General features: G+C 46.4%; 4 protein-coding genes across 4 annotated transcripts; 1 reads left to right on the plus strand and 3 right to left on the minus strand.

The window, feature by feature from the left end:
* Window positions 1-216: 216 nt before the first annotated feature.
* Window positions 217-3,494, plus strand: LOC100846471 (hsp70-Hsp90 organizing protein). The gene is made up of 7 exons (XM_003580185.4): window positions 217-1,284; window positions 1,833-2,121; window positions 2,259-2,344; window positions 2,469-2,692; window positions 2,777-2,843; window positions 2,927-2,986; window positions 3,082-3,494. Exons 1-7 carry the CDS (start codon window positions 358-360, stop codon window positions 3,193-3,195), a joined length of 1,767 nt encoding a protein of 588 aa, XP_003580233.1. The 5' UTR covers window positions 217-357; the 3' UTR covers window positions 3,196-3,494.
* Window positions 3,495-3,744: 250 nt separating this feature from the next.
* Window positions 3,745-8,339, minus strand: LOC100820968 (elongation factor G-2, chloroplastic). The gene is made up of 4 exons (XM_003580187.4): window positions 7,999-8,339; window positions 5,543-6,951; window positions 4,520-5,032; window positions 3,745-4,120 (listed from the first exon to the last, which is right to left on the minus strand). The coding sequence occupies exons 1-4, from the start codon at window positions 8,213-8,215 to the stop codon at window positions 3,953-3,955; spliced, it is 2,307 nt and encodes a 768-aa protein (XP_003580235.2). The 5' UTR covers window positions 8,216-8,339; the 3' UTR covers window positions 3,745-3,952.
* Window positions 8,340-10,847: 2,508 nt separating this feature from the next.
* On the minus strand, window positions 10,848-12,064 carry LOC100835608 (vacuolar iron transporter homolog 2). The gene has a single exon (XM_010241882.3). It carries the CDS (start codon window positions 11,938-11,940, stop codon window positions 11,206-11,208), a length of 735 nt encoding a protein of 244 aa, XP_010240184.1. The 5' UTR covers window positions 11,941-12,064; the 3' UTR covers window positions 10,848-11,205.
* A 2,126-nt stretch (window positions 12,065-14,190) lies between these two features.
* On the minus strand, window positions 14,191-19,808 carry LOC100821564 (autophagy-related protein 13a). The gene is made up of 3 exons (XM_003580189.4): window positions 18,326-19,808; window positions 16,853-16,986; window positions 14,191-14,811 (listed from the first exon to the last, which is right to left on the minus strand). The coding sequence occupies exons 1-3, from the start codon at window positions 19,475-19,477 to the stop codon at window positions 14,520-14,522; spliced, it is 1,578 nt and encodes a 525-aa protein (XP_003580237.1). The 5' UTR covers window positions 19,478-19,808; the 3' UTR covers window positions 14,191-14,519.
* Window positions 19,809-21,600: the final 1,792 nt, after the last annotated feature.

The raw sequence follows: 21,600 nt of genomic DNA on the forward strand, positions 1-21,600 counted from the left end.
CGGGGTTGGAAGCTGGAACCAAAGGAGAAGGCCTCGTGCGGTACTGCTCGTTGAATTTGAAACGGACCATACAGGCTACCAGCCTACCAGCGGTCTCGCGCGAGTTCCCGACTTCCCATGTGCCCCCACCCCAGGAACCTTCTAGAGTCGGCCCTTCGAAAAAGTAAAAAGAAGAAAGAAGAAATACTTCCAGAATCGTTGAGATCGGACGGTCGCCGTCGAGAACCTTCTCCCCCTTTATAATTCCCCCCTTCAGAAAAGCTGCTCCTCAACGCGAAGTTAAGCCAATCGATACGAATCCGACGATCTCAACGGTCCCCATCCCGATCGATCGCAAGCCAAGCAGCCGCAATCGCGATGGCGGACGAGGCGAAGGCGAAGGGCAACGCGGCCTTCTCGGCGGGCCGCTTCGAGGAGGCGGCGGGCCACTTCGGCGACGCCATTGCGCTCGCGCCCGACAACCACGTCCTCTACTCCAACCGCTCGGCGGCCTACGCCTCGCTCCACCGCTACAAGGAGGCGCTCGCCGACGCCGAGAGGACCGTCGCGCTCAAGCCCGACTGGGCCAAGGGCTACTCCCGCCTCGGCGCCGCGCACCTCGGCCTCCGGGACGCCGGCAAAGCCGTCGAGGCCTACGAGAAGGGGCTCGCCCTTGAGCCCTCCAATACGGCCCTCAAGGATGGCCTCGCCCAGGCCCGCCTGGCCCTCCCGCGCCCCCGCCCCCCGGGGTTCGGCGCCGACACCATCGGCAAGGTGTTTCAGGGACCGGACGTCTGGAGCAAGATTGCCGCCGACCCCACCACGCGCGCCTACTTGGAACAGCCGGACTTCATGCAGATGCTGCGCGATGTGCAGCGGAACCCCGGCAGCCTCGGCAACTACCTCTCCGATCCCCGCATGATGCAGGTGCTCACCCTCATGCTTAACATCAGGCCCCAGAACGAGAACCAGTACAATGAAGCATCCGAGCCGGCGGCGTCGCAGTCCGCGTCCCCGCCGCCACAGCAACAGCAGCAGCATAAGCCCGAGACGAGGTCGAGGGAGCCGGAGCCCGAGACTAAGTCAAAGGATCCGGAGCCCGAACCGATGGAGATGACTGAGGAGGAGAAGGAGCGGAAGGAGAGGAAGGTGGCGGCGCAGAAGGAGAAGGAAGCGGGGAACGCCGCTTACAAGAAAAAGGATTTCGAGACGGCTATCGAACACTACACAAAAGCCATGGAGCTCGATGACGAGGACATCTCCTACCTCACAAACCGCGCCGCAGTTTACCTTGAGATGGCAAAGGTGAGCAGAGCGACTTTGCTGATAATTTCTTTTACAGTAACTTTCCTGTTATTTAGATTGTTGTGCGTGTTGTTCCAGCATCGTTAAAAAAATGGGTAGTATCTTACAAATTGTTATTAATACTTAGAGGCTTAGCATATTCGTGCCTATCGTTTTGGAATTTACATACGAACTTCTAATTAATGACTCACAGTTGGAACTTGGAAGAGGTGGAGGCGATGGATATGCTTAGTAGTATTTGACATGTCGAGATGGTTCCTACTCTTGCGATAGGCAACAAGTGTTAGTATTTCTGATATGCTGCTAAAAGTTAAGAGTGAAGTCCCTATCAAGGTGATTCTTACTCATTTGACAGCAACAATGCATCTCTGCCTTCTTGGAGCTTGGACTTTGTAAAGTGTAGACACTGGCTTGTGGAGCTTAAATAATCTCCAAATTTATAAGCACAGGCGCCGTTTGGACACATCCCGAGTATTTGCACGCCCACTCCTGACGTTTTATTCTTCTGTTTTTGAAAGTTGATATTATGTTTCTCCTCCAAATTTCAGTATGACGAGTGCATTAAGGATTGTGATATGGCTGTTGAGAGGGGAAGGGAACTACGTGCTGATTTCAAGATGATATCGAGGGCACTGACCAGAAAAGGAACTGCTCTTGCCAAACTTGCTAAGTGCTCCAAAGACTACAATGTTGCCATTGAATCTTTCCAGAAGGCTTTAACTGAGCATCGGAACCCAGACACCCTGAAAAGACTAAATGATGCTGAACGAGCAAAGAAGGAGCTCGAGCAACAAGAGTACTATGATCCGAAAATAGCTGATGAGGAGCGAGAGAAAGGTATGCTGTGGGAGCTCTGTCGTTAACTCGTTATCACTTGTTCAGTTGCTGCTTTGCTCTTTGTTGCCCCGTGTTATTCTTACAGGTAATTTGCAGGAGTTGATGATAATATTTTATTTCATGCTACTGCTGTGCAGGTAATGAGTTCTTCAAGCAGCAAAAATACCCAGAAGCAGTGAAGCATTACACTGAAGCGCTCAGGAGAAACCCACAGGACCCAAGGGTAAATTGCTTACGCTTAAAATTGTGAAGCCTTTGCAGATGCTTCTGCAGTGTAGATGTGTGCTGTGGTGGGTTTGGTAGTTTTGCTAACTTCTAAGCAATTTGTTACGTGGATTCTGTTTCAGGTATACAGCAACAGGGCTGCTTGTTACACCAAGCTGGGTGCCATGCCTGAAGGTCTGAAAGATGCCGAGAAATGCATCGAGCTAGATCCTACATTCTCCAAAGGATACACAAGGAAAGGAGCTATCCAATTTTTTATGAAAGAATACGACAAAGCAATGGAGACTTACCAGGTGGGCCTCAAGCATGATCCGAGTAACCAGGAGCTGCTTGATGGTGTAAAGAGGTAAGTAATGATTCTTCAAGATGTCATTAGTGACTGTCTTCTCATACAAGTATCTCCTTCTAACTGCTGCTCTTTTTTTTTCAGATGTATTCAACAGATCAACAAGGCAAACAGAGGCGAACTTACCCCGGAGGAACTGAAAGAGAGACAGGTAAGACCATCCTCCTTCGTGCTCATCGATTGCTTTAGGAGGGATAGTGTTTTTCAACTTGTTCGCTCACCCCTTTTTTGCAGGACAAGGCTATGCATGATCCTGAAATACAGAACATTCTGACAGACCCTGTCATGCGGCAGGTAACTTCTGTACTTATTTTGAACCAGAATTTTGTATAGACGACCATTCTAGTAGAGCTTAGCGAAGGATCTGACAATGCTGAGGTTTTCTGCAGGTGTTGATTGATTTCCAAGAGAATCCAAGGTCTGCTCAGGATCACCTCAAGAACCCTGGAGTGAAGCAGAAGATCATGAAGCTAGTAAGCGCAGGAATAGTCCAAATGAAGTAGCTGGAAGGGTCAGAGGTTTAGTTGATTTGTACCTAGAAACATATGTTCAGGCAAAAATTTGCTGTGAGCTTTTTCAACATATGGGGGTAATTTCACTCTGGCAGATCGGTTTGTGTCGCTTCGTGCTGATGTTCCATGTTCGGCATAGGCTGACATGTGTGCAAGGCATCTCGTCAGGAACTTGCTGTAATCATGGTTTGGAAAATTGTAGGCAGCGAGACTACTCGCCCACCGAGCTGAACTACGAAATTGTTGGTGATCAGTTAGACCAGCGAAAATGCAGGGTTTGGTTCCAGTCTGTTCATCCTCTCCTATCCAGCTGCTCTTTCTGTTCTGATCTTTTAGCCATAAATCATCCCAAAGCCGCCCATGGCAACACATCCAGCTCAGTGTATACATACATGATTTGTGATGTTCTCGAAGAAACATGATCTGTGATATTAACTCCATCAGCTTCAGCTTTCAGCACCAACAATGACACAGTAGTGAAACAATTAGTAATGTGCGGAAATGTTCAACACATTAACAAAACGAAGCAACAGCGGTGTAAACAGGAAACAAAATTAGTAACGAACTGTTTTCTCTTCTCTGAAACTTGGCAAGGTCATGATGACACTAACAGCTTGAAAAAATTATAACATGATCAAGTCCGAAAACAAATGGTAAATCCCGTTCGACACTACAAAGCTACAATACACCTTTGATGTCCTATTCACCTGCTCAACCGTCACCATGTATATGTACGCAAACGAAAAAATTAAGCAGCAGCTTCCTCTTTTGCTGCAGAGAGCTGGTTCTGAATATGCTGTGGGACAACATCAAACTTGGCAAGCTGCATCGTGTAGGATGCGCGCCCCTTGGACATTCCTCTCAGAGTGCTGACATACTGGAACATCTCGGCGAGAGGCACGAAAGCATCAACCACCTGCACTCAACACCGCATTTCAGACAACACATTCTGCTAACAAGGAGTCTAATTGCACAAATAACTATGACAAAAAAAGGTTATTGAATGGCAGATGCTTGGCTATAGCTGCTGACGACGGATGTAAAGTGAGGATGAGTTGGTTATAAACAATATTGTACTCCTCCCGTCCCAAAATAAGTGACGTGTATTCTTATACAAATCCACGTCACTTATTTCCGGACGAAGGGAGTAGTATGGACATGTATTTTTTTTTTTTGCCTGTCAAAGTTCCTAATTTTTTAGAAGTCAAATAAAAAAAGTATCATACTTCCATTTTGCTCAAAATTACTGATATATTTGGTGATAGTCAAAACAGTAGTAGAAGGCCATAAATGGAGATAATGTACTGCTTAATACCTTAAGTCCACCTGGTTTATCCCCGAAGCTGTTAACTTGTCCTCTTCTAGAGTTCAAATCACCAATCACATCACCCAAATGCTCCTCAGGGGTAATTACTTCAACCCTCATTACAGGTTCCAGGAGTCTTGGACCAGCTTTCCTCAATCCTTCACGGAAGGCCCCCCTGGCTGCAATTTGGAATGCAAGGACACTTGAATCGACATCGTGGTACGAGCCATCAACCAGCACTGCTCGTAAATCCACGACCGGGTAACCAGCAAGGACACCATTGGGCAAGCTTTCTTCAATTCCCTTCATCACTCCTGGTACATATTCTTTTGGCACTGCCCCTCCCTTTATTTCACTCTTGAATTCATACCCACTTCCAGCCTCCATGGGTTCAAACCGCACAATAATATCTGCAAACTGCCCTGATCCACCAGATTGCTTTTTGTGGACATACTGTACCTCTGCAATCTTCGAAATACTTTCACGGTAGTTGACTTGTGGAGCTCCAACATTTGCCTCAACCTGTCCATCAGTATGTATGCATGAGAGTTCCAAGTTAAATGAGTGAGAATGCAGAACTCTTTTCAGGTTAAGGGAGTTATGACCCAAAATCTTGTGGTACGAAGTTCAGGAGTGCTCAATAAGATATTTGGAGTAAGAATGATGAAAAGAATATAGGTACCCAGTATACATGATACACGAACTAGCAGAGTTTACTATTTTTTTGTGTGACTTCTTATAGCTGGTGAAAAAAGGGATAGTGCAAGCACACAAAGGAAACAATGTGCTTCATAGATCTAGTGTAGAGAGTAGATTATGTTGGTTGATGATCTAATTCACAGAACTTGTATTCCTCCGTCCAACAAAGGATGTCTCAACTTTGACTAAATTTGAATGCATCTATACACTAAGTCATGTCTAGATACATTCAAATTTTGACAAACTTGAGACATCTTTTGTTGGACGGAGGGAGTATATGAACATGAAGAAATTGAGGGATATATGCTGCATAAATTCAACGAGTATGAATACCTTGAACTCTCTCTTTAATCTGTCTACGATGATGTCAAGGTGTAATTCTCCCATTCCCTCAATAACTGTTTGGTTGGTTTCATCGTCTCTAGAGAAGTGGAATGATGGATCTTCTTGGGCAAGCTTTATTAATCCATTTGCCATTTTGTCAGCATCAGCTTTGGTCTTCGGTTCAATAGCAACCTTAATGACAGGATCGGGAAATTCCATACGTTCAAGCACTACAAGGCTATCTGGGTCACAGAGTGTTTCACCGGTAATTGTATCTTTCAGGCCAGCTAGAGCTACTATGTCACCTGTCACAGCAACTGTTATATCTTCCTTACTGTTTGCATGCATCTCTAGAAGCCTTCCAATTCTTTCCTTCCTATCTTTGTTTGCATTGAGAACATATGAACCAGCAACCAGCTTCCCCGAGTATATGCGAACAAATGTCAGCGATCCCACATATGGATCGGTCATGATCTTGAAAGCTAACCCAGAAAATGGCTCATCGTCACTAGGACGTCTTTCAAGAACCACTTCAGGATCGTCTGGGTCAGTACCCTTCATTGGTGGAAGGTCAAGTGGTGATGGCAAGTAATCAACAACAGCATCAAGCAATGGCTGGACACCTTTGTTTTTGAAGGCTGAACCACATAAAATGGGGACAAAGCTGGCACCTATTGTTCCTTTTCTGATTAATCTCTTTACAGTTTCCTCATCTGGTTCATTTCCTTCTAGATATCCCTCCATAGCTTCATCATCCAATTCAACAATAGTTTCCAGCATCTGAACTCTGTAGTCTTGAGCCATTTCTTCGAGATCAGCAGGTATGTCTTGGTATGAAAATTGTGCACCAAGTTCCTCTCCTGTCCATACAATAGCCTTCATTCTGACTAGATCAACAACTCCTTGGAAATTGTCCTCTGAACCAATCGGCAACTGTATCACCAAAGGTTTTGCACCCAAGTTTGCCACTATCATGTCCCTAGTTCTAAAGAAGTTAGCTCCAAGGCGGTCCATTTTGTTTACAAAACATATTCTTGGAACACCGTACTTGTCTGCTTGGCGCCATACAGTTTCAGATTGTGGTTCTACCCCAGCAACACTGTCAAAGAGACATATAGCGCCATCCAACACCCTGAGAGCACGTTCAACCTCAAGAGTGAAGTCGACATGCCCAGGAGTATCAATAATATTAATTCTATGTTTGTCCCAGACAGCAGTGGTTGCTGCAGATGTAATGGTTATTCCTCTCTCCTGTTCTTGCTCCATCCAGTCCATAGTGGCTGTTCCCTCATGAACCTCGCCGATTTTATAGTTCCTTCCGGTGTAATAGAGAATACGCTCGGTGGTTGTTGTTTTCCCAGCATCTATATGTGCCATAATACCAATATTGCGGTAATCCCCCAAAGGCACTTGGCGATCTGAACATAGAATGAAAAGAAGCAAAACATTTATGAAAAGGCACTTGGCGATCTTAAGCTGACAAAACAATATGTTTTCAGATCTGGATGGTGGGGTGTGGCAAAAGCAAGTGTAAAAAAGAATTGAAGCAGATGCACTTTTCAGAACTTCAATTGGTTACAGCCTTTTGGTTGTGTGCATCCTTAGTTGGTGCAGAGGCCACGACTAAAGCTTCCATTATCTAGAAAATATTGCTCACAGTTTAACAAAACTACAAAACAAGAGAAAATATTCAGTATTTCTCATCTATTGTTCAGATTCAATGCTAAGTAACCCTATATTGTACACTTCCATGAGAAACTTCGCGCAGTATCATGCTCTGTTTTTTCGTTGTGCAGTGTAACAATAGGAAGGTCAGTTAAGCAACATCAGCCCGCCAAAAGACTTTGGAGAGTATGATTTGATAGTTACTCCTACCAAAAAACTGCAGTGAAAGTTCAAAACCGTTTGGCCTAATTGCCATTTTCTTTGCTCATTTTTGTAATTTTTTTGTTGGGAAGAAATTAAACCTAGTTAAGATATTAGTTCCTTGAGAACTAAGTTACACATAAATTACTAGCACTACTTTGTATACAAAAGAATTCTAACAAAACATTATGAAACCAAGAAGTGATTTTCAACCAAGTAAAAAGCATTGTAGTACTTCATCCATTTTAAATGAATACCATCCTCAGTTGTTTATACGACACCCGTTAACATTCATAACCAGCACCACGGGCACACACTGTGCTGACTAGCTCCTTTTGTGAAAGCGGCAGAGCAACTAATGAACTATCCAATAGAAATAAAGGAGCATTCCTAAATTCAGCATAGTGGATAGTAATCCACTGTGACTCTCATAAAGAATGAAAGATACTCTCTTGGTCATTTCATCGAACACCGCCTCTGCATAGGATGCTTCTGCAACCACACCTGAGCTTACGCCGTTGCACTACAGCAACAACACGTCCAAAGAAGGAACGAACTCGCAAAGAACGCCAAACTGACCAACAGAGAGGATCACTCACCAGTGCCAGCCATGGCGACGACCGAGAGACGCGGTCTGCGCGGGCGCGGGCGGAGGCTGGCAGCCGGGCCGGCCACCGCGGCGCGCCCGGCGGCGAAGCGGGAGGCGGACGGCGCGAGGAAGGGGCGGTGGCCGAGGAGGAGGCGCGAGGCGGAAGCGGAGGCGACGGACGGCCGGCGCGCCGGTGCGGCGGCTCGCGGGAGTGCCTCGGCGGCCATTGTACTGTCTCGTGTGCGCTTTCCTTGGCCTTTGCCGCGAACTCTCCTGCCTGCGCCTGCCGCCTGCGCTTGTGGGTGAGCGCTTATGTGTGCTTCGAGCCGCTGCTGATGGCCTGAAGCTGCGGAGGAGAGCCTGCAGATAATGTGAGACGCGGGCGGGGCTACGAGCCTACGAGGATCGTTTCCCGTCTCACGTTTTGGATTGGTGCTTTATTTCTTTTAGCCATATTGCTTATATTTCCGTTTTCTTCGAACTCCAAAGTCTTTTAACGAACCTTTAAACCATATTTTAAGCATACTGAATTACCGATAATGATTGCACTTTTTGTTATTTCTAAGTTACACATGTGAAATGCCTATTTCTATATGACCAAATTAAATTACTACATTTGATCTTTAAAATGTACATCTATCTAATTCTATTGATTAAAATATCATATTTTAAATATCCAATAATAATTGGACACAGAGAATAGTAAACCTTGTTTTGTCAAGTTCACAAACCATAACAATTTATTTTTATAATACAGTGACTAAACTGACAATTGATACCCAAATTTAATGACCAGGAGTGTATTTTACTGACCGGATAAAAATGCGCCGGCGAAGTGGCCACGTCTCCGCATTTCTAACCACGAGCAGCCATGCAAAGCCAGCCCAAGTGGACGTCAGATTCTGGACCGTCTCAAAACTCACAGCACAAAACACCCGTACATCCAACCCGGTGGCCCATTAACGACGACCCACTCGCGCCAAATACTAATTCCTCCCTATTTCTACCTGATTTTGACATGTTTTCTTTTCCTATATTGGCAGCAATTCCTACTGCCTGCAACCACGTACTTCTCTCTCACACATGTCTCGCATTTTGATGGCCTGCCGCCGGTCCACGTACTTGACAAATTCGAGGATAGCAAATTAGCAATTTAGCATGCATGGCAGTGTTGGACGACGAGCCACGAATATCTACAGTATCACTTCTTTTTTCGGGGCACAAGTATCTATCACTGACTCACTGGCTCGGAGCAATAGTTTGGCACTTACAAGTGCGACATTTGCAGCATCATGCTTCACGAGTCTTATAGCATTTGGCGATTTCGTTTATCTTACGAGAGCTTGCACTAATCATGTCAGGGGATGCACGTTATCTCTGGTACACAATAAAAAAGCCAAACTCTACGCCCGCTTGACAGGGGCGAAGGCGCCTAGCTTGGCCAAGGTACGTGCGTTGGACTCTCGTGTCTGAATGATGGCGATGCGAGAGCTTCCTCTTCTCCCCAATATCCTCGATGATTGCGCTATGGTAACACAGCAAGACAATCAGACATTCGTCTGCTTTTTTTTAATAATAGAATAGGGAGCAAATGTTCGCTGTCACCGCACGAAACTAAACGTTCACTCTTTAGATTTATGACGCAACGGAGTAAAGTTCCTCCCGCAAACTAAAGTGCCACTCTCAGGGGTGGAGCTAGGATCTTCTACAGGCTAAGGCTAACTACAAGCTAGGTTGAATATGAAGGGTATACAATATATTTACATACAAGAAACCTAGAGCTATGCATTTATAAATCCACAAAATTGAACAAATTAGTATCTAATTAACTACTAGTGATTTAGCTAAGTCTATGGCTACAACGCCATTTGCCCCACACCTATTTCCGTCCCTGGCCATTCTCACAGATTAAAATTATCACCCTAAAGTTGGAAAACCCCCGGAATTAAAGTTGTCACCCCATAAGACATGTGGCGCGATCTCAAGCATAGTTTTTCCAATCAATGGCCAGACGGACGTTCGTTTCGTGGGACTAAAGGGCCCCCCGGAACACGTTTCCCACTAAAGAGCGAACTTTCGCTCATTATAAATTCCTTTCTTCGATTTAGCCAAGAAAGACTCTTGCCTACTTGTTCATGGAGGCCGGTATGAATCTCACGTGCTAATTGGGCTTAAGTTAAGTTGTTCTAAAAAGATTGGGCTTAAACGAGCCCGAGGCGTGTGGCAGCCATAAGAAACGTGTACAGCCCGTTAAACGAGGCCCACATGTCATGGACTCTGGTCGTGCTCGGCTTCGGCAAGAGAAATCGGGCCCACTGGCGTGTGGCCGGCACACGAAATTAGTGAGAAGTTGGAAACTGACGACGGGTTTGCGAAAAAGTGTCGTTGATGGCAAACCCCGGAGCGGCATTTCTAGTGGAGCCGCTATATACCCGTGCAGCATCTACCGTTCGCATCCGATTTGAGATCTGTGCTCTGTTTTGTTTTATTCTCGTTTTGTGTCCGAATCGGCCCACACGTGCAATGTAGGGGAGGGATGAGCGGTTGATCTTCTACCGGCGCCGGTAGAATTGACTTTCCCTGCAATTAAACCCAGAAGAAACTTTTCATTCATTGCTCTTACCGAGGTCGTCGATCCCACTTCCCCGGCCGTTTTTTGCCCACTAAAATCCGAGAGAGAAATGAGAGTATACGTTTCTTGGTAGCATTTGACGCGCGATCGTATATTTACTCTTCCATTTTGTTGCCATATGGATCAAGTTTTGATCACAGAACTGGAGGACGCTCGTTGTGTAATTTCAAATGTACTCGATCGATTCAACTCTTTGGTTGATTAAGTTTAGCATTTGAGTGTCTATCGACCAAACGATATCGATCTTTATGTTCGGAAACGTTTATACGGGTCACAATTATATCTTCAGTTCTCCGGTCCATAAACATGCGGCAGAACGACATTTTAGAAACCTCTAGCCTTCCTTCGTTACACGTCCCCCTTGCACCCCGGGCCCGACCTCACTTTCCCTACCCAGGGGCCGCCAGGGCCCAGGTGTACTACTTCTACTCAAGATATTAATTGACCAGGCGCCAGAGGAGCACCTGAAAACCGATCGAGCAACTAACTGCTAGCAAGCTCTGGGCGGTGTATTTATTAACGCAAACCATCCGCGCGGCGCTATCGACAAGCACGATGATCACACACAGACACAGATCACACACATCAGGCCAACGAGGAGACGTGTATGTGGAACACCCTGACGAAGAGCCAGAGCACGCCGTAGGTGACGGCCATGGCGAGCCACCCGCCCGCGAGCACCCGGCACGCCGACCTCGGCACGCTCGCGCCGCCCAGGTGCCCGCCCGCGGCGCCGAACCCGGCCAGCCCGACGCTGGTGGCCGCGCACACGGCGCCGAACCTGGCGCCCCAGGGCTTCACGAACCCTCCCGCCAGCAGCGGCACGAGCCCGCCCACCGCGAACGCCAGCGCCGACGCGAGCGCGGCCATCGCCGGGCTCGGCAGGTTCTCCTTCTTCTTCCCCCTGGCGTCCTTGGCCTCGCGCTTGATCTGGGACAGCTCGATGTCGTACTGCGCGTACACGGACACGAACTCGCCGATGGCCATGCTGCAGGCCCCGGCCACCAGCCCGGCCAGGCCCGACACCAGCATCGTCTTGCCGGCGTCGTTCACGGCGCTCACGCCGATCATCAGGGACGCTACGGACACCAGCCCGTCGTTAGCCCCCAGCACCGCCGCGCGGAGCCATTGCGCGCGCGCCATGTAGTTGACGCCGCCTTCGTCGTGGTCGTCGTCGTTGCCGGCGCCGATTGGGTCGGCGCCCTCGGCTGCTGGCTTCGGCGAGTGATCAGCCGCCTCGGCATCGACGATGATGACGACGCCTTCGTCTCCCTTCTTCGTCCTGCACGCGCCGACGTGGGAGCTGACGTGAGGGTCCATGGATTCCGAAGCAAGGCTAGCTGAAAGGGCTGGGTCTGTCGATCGGGAGTTCAAGATGGGAATGGCGTGTGCGAGGCAGAGGGAATAAGTGCAAGTAGGTTCCGGGTACTGGAGTGTGGCCGCCACACGCCTCGGCGGGGGTACTTATAGGAGAAGCCGCTAGGGTTCGGAGGAAATGGAGGGTTCAGATGATCCCGATCGCATTTGAGTGTGGCGGCCACGCGCCCCGCTGCTGACGTGCAACTCCACTCGGGATTTTGTTGAGATGTTGACGCACGTCTTCGCTACTAGCCGCTCGTCTCCTCCCCGTTTTCCGGTGCCTTCATTTGGACAACGTTAAATGTATCCGGTTTTAGTCAAAACAAATTAATGAATGCAATGCACAACCAACCCATGAATCCAAATTAAGTTCCTGAATTAGAATTACCATACCAATTCACGATAAAGGAAGGGAAAAGAAGAAAAGCTAATCAAAGCACGGGGCCGGAGCTCGGAATTTCGGGCAAGGTAACCGTCGGGGAGACGGGAAAAGCATGAGCTGAAAGCATTTTGATCGAGCAAGCACGAAGTGGGAGACAAAAAACAAAAAGGTTCGATAGAGACCTTAAGCTGAGGAATATCACGAGGTGCGGCCATATTGGCATCAAAAAGATTAGACGGGCGCGTGGCTGCCACGGGTAGTGCGTTCTTTCTGGAGTAAACCACGGGAAAAGGTGACGCACCATCATCATCAGCTTAGCACCAAGTGCGCGCGCCACGAATAAAGCGCATCCAAAATGGCCAAGACCAAGTGCAAGTGTGCAACACCCTGTGTACACACGACGCACATGTACATACGGACTACTTATCTGATGCAAAAGCAAACTACTTCTCGGAGATATATACATTACTCCGTAGCTGCTTAATTTGATCGGTACACCCGAGGACAAGGAGCGTGCTACGTATAAATACTTCTAGGATAAGCCTGTGAGTCCAACACGACGACGTCACTGCGATACATTTTCGGTTAAAAAGCTACTCCAATTTCAGTTGAGCATGGGGGGCAGCACACACGATTTGGACTTGTGGAGCACGGCCGTTTTTGGAACGTCACAAGGAGATAAGATGTTTATTTTCATGCGAGCAACGTACATTTTTTTTCCCCCCCGAAACATTTGTTCCGTGCTCGACCATCCAATTAATACGGGCCTACCCGCACGATGCCGATGAGACTGGGGTGGGGACGTACAGGCCGGAGAGTTTTTAGAAATATCCAGTGAGGCGACCGATGAGGTAGTCCTTCTGGATTGGAAATTGACGAGTCATCTCCCACTTAGAATGCACGTTGAAGAGTGCATAGGAGCATGTCGAACGATCCCCGCTCCTGAGCGTGGTCGATGCGCGTGGCACGATCCGGCAACTTCCCGTCGAGGATACGAGATCGTTGATCGTTGGGCTGTGATTGCGCTTGGAGAAGCGTACATGTTTTCATCAGCAGCAGCATGGACAACATTTGCACAACCAAGAAAAGCTTTGGCGAAAGAAACTGGTAGAGAAGCTACTTGACTAATCTCTCTGTTGGGGTAACCTACGCCACGCAAGAATTTCACATGGAACAGTTCGATTTTCCTGAGGTTCTGAACGAATTCATACTTTCTCAGTTTCTCTTAGAACAGAGCTACATGACGACTTTTTTTTTTAGATGTTTCCCGTCCGGCTAGGGAGCCCACTAGGCCACTAGGCCCGCCTCCAATGGTGGATCTGTTGTTTGTTTTCTCTGAAAATGAAGCCCGTTAGTACTGCAGTACTATCACATTGAGCTGGGCTTTCAAAATGGACCTCCCCCCGGAGAAACAGATCGCAGGAGAGAGTTCTTGCGGCCCATCTGTAGCCCAAATCTAGCCACAGAACGAGGGGACGATGCTTTCTTCCGCTGTTCTCTGTTGAGCAGGTGCACAAAAGCTTGGACACTTCCCCACGAGTCGAATCTCAGAATCGGAGATTAATCTGGCAGGCAAACATAGCCTCGTGCAGATTCCTCTTGTCAGCAATAAGACCTTTCAGTACATCAAATATCGGCAAATTTCTAGTTAACGACATTCCAGATAAGGAAGAGATATGGTATAGCACAAACCGAAATATGAATTCAATCATGTTCTTGTGAAATCTGAAGATTCTGCAAGCTGCAACCAATGTGAAACGTAATGAGACGCAAGAAGCACGTGCTTTTGTTCTATGAATTTACAAGAGCAGATATAATTAGGATCAGTCTTCTGAGAGAGCGAGCAATACTTACCATTGATGTTGAATGAACAATTGGGTTCAGTGCAGTTACATAATTTACAGACGCACACACTACAGCAGTACGTTCAGCCAAGGCTCCACCTACGTGTACTTTCCAAGTATACAAGAGCGTATAAACAGCAGCGGATAACAATCGTTCTAGAGTCATGACGAGTTTTTATCTCCAACTAAAAGCATCAAATCATCAGTTATATACACCAATGCTTCAACAAAATATCGCTGGGCTTCCAGCATAGCCTATCTTGCCTGCAGGGATCTTCCGTGGCGAAGTTAAGAGAAACAAGGAAAGAATGGTGCTATGGTTTCTCCGGCGACTCTCGCTCTTTTGCTCTACTCCCGGACAGCAGTCTCTCCCTGATTGCTTTGAAAGACTGGAGCTCCTCGAGTGCATCAGATGTCCTACGTGACATGACAGAACTGGCTGAGGCTACCTCGCTAGACTCGACCCCTGCTGTTTGAGATGAATAGCTCGAATCACGCAGCGGGCGTGCTGTTCTCAGCAGGTGAACCAGAGAGCCAACGGCTGCATCTTGTGATTTATGGGATGATGAACCTGCCTGATCTCCAGCTTCCTTACCATCACTGCTCCTGTATGAATAAAATTGCGTTAGGCGAATCAGAGAAACAGGTATATCAAGATGTAATCATGTTACAACTGAAATCCTGCGAGGGGTACATCTAATGGCAGTGGGGAGATCATCAAACGAGACTAAGAAGCATCTTGCTCAGAAATGAATCGTAAAGAGAGAAGATTTTTGAGCAATTTGTTGCCCTGCACATTGAACAGAATTGCTTCAAACATGGCCTTGCTTCAAACATGGCCACTGACAATAGCAATAATAAAACTTAAAACATCTATGTAACACACATGGAAACAGAATATAGCATGATAAAAACCAAACATGGATGGACCTTACCAGTTTACTAACAGCACAAAAATTGGGAATATCAAGGCCACTTTTAACATACTAGCAAGAGAAATTTCCCAAATATGATGCACTAAAATATAGATGATGACAGACTTGTGCAATGAAAATCAGACTAGTGCAATTTCAGCAAAAGGAAAAGAAAAGGATGAGAAGATGCTTTCCGCATTAGTGTATGCTGAGTACAACATGGGCAGCCTTCCAGAGATATGGAGAATCATGTTTGATTGTACAGTGTGTAGCCAGTACAATAGTGTAACAAACATGGTGCATATAAACACCTCTGTTTAGGGGATGTGTACATCTTTTATCCCCTGCTAATTTACAAAAATGCAGGACCAAGTTTAGCAGCTGGGTGGCAGTGCAGTCATCTTGGAGGCGACTGGGTGGCAGTGTTTGGGAATTTTGAGCATATCATTTCTAAAATTTTAACTGAGAATATTCAGTCTATCACAGCAGTGTATAGAAAAAAATAAAAAGTGAGCAGTGGTACATCCAACAAATTCCTGCCAGCAAATGTATGTACAGATGCAATGCGCGTTTTGTCAAATATGCATCTTTCAAAATATAACACCACCACATATGGAGCTCTCTTTTGGAATTTTTTTCCTTAAAATTTGTGAATTATATGGCAACCACAACATTTCACAACAATACATCGTATGTAAGGCAAATAAGGTCAGCAATCATCGCGTCATGACTAAAGGACAAAAGATAGGTTATGAAACATAATTCTTGAGCGATTAAATTAGATTAGACATCCAGACGGTTTGCGCAAACTCAAACTTGTACTTTTTATATTGGTAGGGATATCTGAGGGTGAAAAAGGAGTTCAGTCAAACTGAGATTTGAGTAAAAGATAGTGTCCGCAATCAAATGCTATGGATTGCTTTTATTAAGCACTCTGCCACTCTGGTTGAAATATGCAAGGTTAGATATAGAAAATACTATTTTACAAAGTTGGATGTATCTAACAATCACAGTATATGCAGAGTACATTTTAATCAAAAAGTTCATGGTATAGTTGTGCATTGGGACGAAGCATAGAGGCTATAGTAGAACATCTTTTTCTCGCTGGCCAGTCAATTTCAACATTTGTCCTGTGTACTCTGATATCTGTGTTCAAAGGGATATTTCTTTCAGCCGCCACTTTAAGTTGGTTGTCCTTTACCCTCTTTTTTTTGCCAGCCCTGACCAGTCATTCCCAAAATTCTACTTGTATACGAAAATGAAAATACATCCACAGTTCACTCATGCCGGGTCTTTAAATCGCAACAGTAAACTAGTACTCCCTCCAATCCATAATAAGTGTCACTGATTTAGTACATGGATCGGAGGGAGTACTACTTTTATTATGTACAGAACTTTGACAAGACTAACAACGTGTCTACATTAAAAGACTGCAAGCTACAAAAATTAAATCGTAAGTATGCAGATTGCCTCTAGCATTATTTTAATAGCTAGAATGCTAGATCAATGACTGGTTAATTGGGTCCTACTACATTGTGCAATTCCTATGAACAAAGACGACTCGATGCACTTCCTTTATCTGATGCATACCAAATGAAAATGCTCGTAGCTCTCCATAAATAAGATATATGCTTATAAGAATCAGTTATGCCACTCACATGAACTTGTCAAAACCAAAATGGAAAATGATCTAACACCAATAATAACTGATAAAGTAAGTCAATTATACATACCCAGGTCGGGAGAATGGTGGATCAACGTCATCCACAGCAAAAGGATAATCTGCATCATCTAGATCATCTTGCCGAGGGGAATCACAAGAAGAGAGTGCAGAGAATCTACCAGATTCATCCTTGCTGTCCTTGACCTGCACATGGGGCAGTCAAACAATGCCAAGGTATATCAACTCAATTAAAAATGTCATCTCTCATAAGGAAGTCAATCTAAATTGATAAATAGTTTTTTAGTATGTAAAACCTAACTCACACATCAAACCTAGTTTCCTTAAAAGGCAAGACACAAAAAGGAAAAATTACAAGGGCAAATAATGTTGTATAGTACTTATTTATGGTTGTGATTTGGATCACATAAGTCACACCTTGATGGAGTAATTCTTGGTCAAAGGCTCGGTCAAAGGAAACAATATACGCCCAAATTTGAGGAACGGAGGGTGTAACATAGTGTTTTTTAATCTAATTTATCTTCAATCGGAGGTCTAATTTATTTTATCTGTAGCAACGCACGGGTATTCAGCTAGTCACTTTAAAAAGGGGAATAATTTGTAATCTCCAAACTACTCGCTTAAAAAAGAGGAGCTACGTAGAACTTCGCTTACAGCTTGTTTGGCTCCCATCATTGGGCCTGGAATCCTGGAATTCATTCTAGATTCCAAGAACCAGCATGGTTGGCTGCCACAGAATTGGATGTGGGAATTCAATCTAGGATTCCGTCGAATGGGTACTATGGGTCTAAACCCAATTCCGCTCCAGAGTCTTATCATTTATGTGGAACTTTCCCATCATTTTTCAAATTCATGTGCCAGCCAAACATGACTTCTGAATTCGGAATTCAAATTCAACCAATTGAAATCATGTCAAAATTTTGATTCCGTTTAATTTATCCCAAATGAAATGAGGGGTGCCAAACAAGCTCTTAATGCAACTGGCTGGTCTGGCACAAGTACAATCTAGGCATTCACAGCGACATTTCTGTCAGAAATGGTAACTGTGCATAAGTATGGAACTGGTATTCTGCAACAAATCATGAGGGTTAAATTTTAGTTCCAAATAGAATTAGGCATGACTACCTAATTCCGTGCCTAAATCTCCCCTGCAGCTCCTTCTCTTACTTTGTAACTCCTGTACAATTTAATTGCTTAATAGATTGGTTCAGGCTGGCCTAAGGCCTGTCGCACTTCAGTGATTTTTTTTTGGGACGTATAGCCTTAGTTGCATTTGGACGCTACATGTATTTCTTCACAGGGCCACCAAGCAAATACTATTGTAAACATTTGTTAGCAAGTCATAGCATGACATGAGACTGAAAGCAGCTTACTCTACTTCTAATATACAACATCTGGTAGATCATTTGTGTGTCTGACAGTTTGAACATTCTCTCAGACAGCAAAATCATATCTCTAACTGTGAAGTATAAACACAACTAGTAAACTAAACATCAATTAAGTAAGCGCAAGAGTCATGAATCACCTTGGATCCTGGTGAAGAGCTCCCATAAGGATCGACCATCCTAAGTCCTTCTGCCCTACCAAATGACCGGCTGATCTCTGATGGCGACTCTTGTGACCCTGCTGCCCCCTTCTCTCCTCTCCTCGGAGATGGCGGTGGCAGCATTAACCCTTTAATTGGGTCCAGCATGTTCTGACGGTGCACGGGGCTCCTTCTCTCGCCTGGTATGGTCACCGGTGCAGACTCCCCCCTTAGAGGTGACCGCAGGTACCCACCAGAAAAGGTGGGGGGCGATGGTGTCGGTGAAGCATAATGCAATGGCGGTGGTGAAAATCTCATTTGCTGCATCGGTGGTTGCGGCCAGAGCGCAGGCGGAGCCCAGCTGTGCGGACGCTGCTGCTGATAGGACTGTGGGAAAGCAGAGCCAGTGGCTTCGGTGAGTGAAGCAGGGAAGGCACGCATTGGCTCAGCTGCTGGGCTGCCTACGTAGTTGGTAATCAACATGGAGGGCGAGAGGGAGGATATCTCTAGGTTGAATGCAGTGAGGCTGGAGAGGTACTGGACGGAGACGACAAGACGGCCAGGCTGGGTCTCAACGGGGAGGAAGCGATGGGAGCGCATGGCTGCCTCCTCGGCGCGTGAAAAAGGCACGGCGAAGGAGCCAACGCGGTAGCCCATCTCGTAGTTGTAGGATTGGTTGGCGCAGAGGAGACGGAAGACACGGTACGCCGGGAGCAGGCGCAGCGTGGAATACACCGACCTCAGCAGGGTTATGCACCGCTTGTACGCCCGGTTCACAGCCATCCCCTCGCCCGCCGCCGAAGCCGCAGCGTCCGGCCAGGGCTCGCACGCAACCGTCCACCTCTCCACCACTTCCCCTCCTGCTCCCCCACTGCCGGCTGGGGCCAGGTGGATATCCACCACGAGCGGCTCCCCAGGGGGCGGCGCCTCCAGGAGCTCGGCCTCGGGCGGCGGTGGCGGGTCGTGGAGCGGGAGGTGGAACCACCTGTCTCTCCGGCGGAACGACGCTGACGCGGCCGCCGCCTGCGCAGCGGCAAGCGGCCGCGGCGCGCGCACGGCGAGGACCGCGTGGAGCACCTTGAGGTGGAACTGTTCCGCCATCAACTCCGCCCCCGCGCGGCCGCCCGCCCCGGAGTCCGACATGCCGGACATTGCCGCCCAGCGGCCCCGGGCTCCTCCTTGCCACGAGTGCTCAAGCTCGCCTCCCCTCCCAAGCTGCACGGCATGACTGGCGCTCGCAGCAGTAAGACTGCATAAATCCGATCTGCTTACGATCGGGGGCGATCCAAATCGGAGGCCCTGGGGTGGGTGGATAGATCTGCACGCAAATGGGAAGGGGGGGAGGAGAGGTTGCAGATTTGGATGCCGGGGAAGTTGAGTAGGGTTGTTTATCTCTGGGGATTAAGGATCGCTGGTTTCGTTTTGGGTTTGGGTTACTGGGTCGCTGTTGGTGTCGTCGTGATGGGATTATTATGGTGGTCACGACTCACGGAAGAAGAAGAAAAATTAAGTACTCCTAGTACTCTTGGATTTTTTTTTTTTTGACAGCTACTCTTGGATTAAGTTATTAGTAGGAGATGCCAAGCTATATTAGCTCTCCATTTTCTTTTCAAAGTTGAGGAAGTATAAGTGTATAACGACGGGAGCTTAGTTTAGTTTTTCTGTTGGATTATTATGAGCATCCGGGTCAAGGGATGAAGGGATATGGTCATGTGTGTACGTGTCAACATATTCTCCACGGTTCTTTGAGTACCAGCACAATACTCAGAAGCAAATTTTTAAGAAAAAAAAAAGGTCTTCTACCGGGGCGTGCGATGGGCTTTCTCATCTGCATCTGTTGTTGTAGTCTTTTGCTTCTTAGCAAATTTAAGATATATTGAACATAACAATTTTATCGTGGGTGTAATGGACGCCGAATCCTTAATAGTCATGGGCTATTATAACGGCAATCACATTGTCCTTTTGTTAACAAGTAGTCCTCTTTAGTCAAACACTTACGTTCTCTCTCCAACACCGCTCCATCAATCCCCTCACAAAAAAATTGTCCCTTGATGTCGCGCTTGGGTTGTCGCCGCCATGAGGTCGATCCAACTCCCTTCTCGACATCCCTTCCCCGATGTTTTTTGTGCTTCCTTCCCAGGTGACAAGACGCCGGTTGACCAAAACTTGAAGCGCTCTATTGCTCTTGAGACGGATTGTGCCTAGCTATTGCTTTGCAATGTGGCCAAGACATCCACAAGAAAGATGATGGCATCATGCATGACTCTAGACATTTTTAGGATAGCTGAAGGAGATCAGAACACCTTATCGTTCTCTTCTCCTCCTAGCTCCTCGACCAACATGAGCGCCTCCTCATCCGGCTTCTCCCTCCTGAGCTCATCCTCCCTTGAGCGCCTCTCCTTACCATGCGCGCAAACCCGAATTTAGGTGTGAAATAACTTTACAAGAAATCCAGGCACTACCAATCCTTCAACATTTCTGGAAACCACACTAGACAGTATCGCAGTGCTCGTGAATCATTTCATCCCCTACAATATCAACAAGCCCATAAGCTTTGGCTTCGTCTGCTGACATAAAAACATCCCTTTCCATGTCTTCAGATACAACTCAAAAAGGCTTGGCACTACACCTAAAAAACAGGAATCAACAAGAGAAAAACTTTGTTATAAATTAACCCTTTCCTGATCAAAATCAGAGCTAGGAAGAATGGTTGGGATAATAAACAACCATCAGGTTTGTACTTTGGATACCCCTATAACCATCAAAGATCGTTGAAGTGGCTAATTCCTCTAAATAGAAGGCTTTGAGAACAAGGAAATTCTTCGAGCTATCATTTTGGTGTCTTGATGCCAAAGGGGGAGAGGTTTAGAGAAGTCTAGGAGAGATTAGGGAAGTGTTGTGAGGTTTAGATTGCTAGACTTGCGGGGATTTGCAAGGGTTTTTAAGTCACATGATTGGTTCTTTATACATTTCATTTGAGGGTGCTTGTGAACTTTATTTGTGTGTAGTTTGATCGATACTTTTATTTATGCCATTTATGTCATTGCTTTGAACTAATGGTGACCTTTTTATGTCCTTATGCTTTGATACATTTTGTGTAAGACATTTCTTTATATGCTTGAGATGTAATAGCTTGTCATGTGCTTAATGTTCATTTTGTGATATGCTTTGTGACTTTTATGACTGGCTATATCTCATATGTGCTTTATATCTATATCATGTCTTGCTAATCATGTGTGGAGACGTTTTCAGTTTTACCTTTGTAGAATTTGCTC

This window comes from Brachypodium distachyon, chromosome 5 (genome assembly GCF_000005505.3).
Source record: "Brachypodium distachyon strain Bd21 chromosome 5, Brachypodium_distachyon_v3.0, whole genome shotgun sequence".
Taxonomy (NCBI): domain Eukaryota; kingdom Viridiplantae; phylum Streptophyta; class Magnoliopsida; order Poales; family Poaceae; genus Brachypodium; species Brachypodium distachyon.

Excerpts from the sequence above, each read along its gene's own strand:
- LOC100846471 (XM_003580185.4), top strand. The coding sequence starts at position 358 with ATGGCGGACGAGGCGAAGGCGAAGGGCAACGCGGCCTTCTCGGCGGGC. Across the intron at positions 2,693-2,776 it reads CTGCTTGATGGTGTAAAGAG|ATGTATTCAACAGATCAACA; the intron begins GTAAGTAATGAT and ends TTTTTTTTTCAG. Across the intron at positions 2,844-2,926 it reads AGGAACTGAAAGAGAGACAG|GACAAGGCTATGCATGATCC; the intron begins GTAAGACCATCC and ends CCTTTTTTGCAG.
- LOC100820968 (XM_003580187.4), bottom strand. The coding sequence starts at position 8,215 with ATGGCCGCCGAGGCACTCCCGCGAGCCGCCGCACCGGCGCGCCGGCCG. Across the intron at positions 6,952-7,998 it reads CGTCGCCATGGCTGGCACTG|ATCGCCAAGTGCCTTTGGGG; the intron begins GTGAGTGATCCT and ends TTCTATGTTCAG. Across the intron at positions 4,121-4,519 it reads ATAAACCAGGTGGACTTAAG|GTGGTTGATGCTTTCGTGCC; the intron begins GTATTAAGCAGT and ends TGTTGAGTGCAG.
- LOC100835608 (XM_010241882.3), bottom strand. The coding sequence starts at position 11,940 with ATGGACCCTCACGTCAGCTCCCACGTCGGCGCGTGCAGGACGAAGAAG.
- LOC100821564 (XM_003580189.4), bottom strand. The coding sequence starts at position 19,477 with ATGTCCGGCATGTCGGACTCCGGGGCGGGCGGCCGCGCGGGGGCGGAG. Across the intron at positions 16,987-18,325 it reads GCTCTTCACCAGGATCCAAG|GTCAAGGACAGCAAGGATGA; the intron begins GTGATTCATGAC and ends CCCCATGTGCAG. Across the intron at positions 14,812-16,852 it reads CCACCATTCTCCCGACCTGG|GAGCAGTGATGGTAAGGAAG; the intron begins GTATGTATAATT and ends TTATTCATACAG.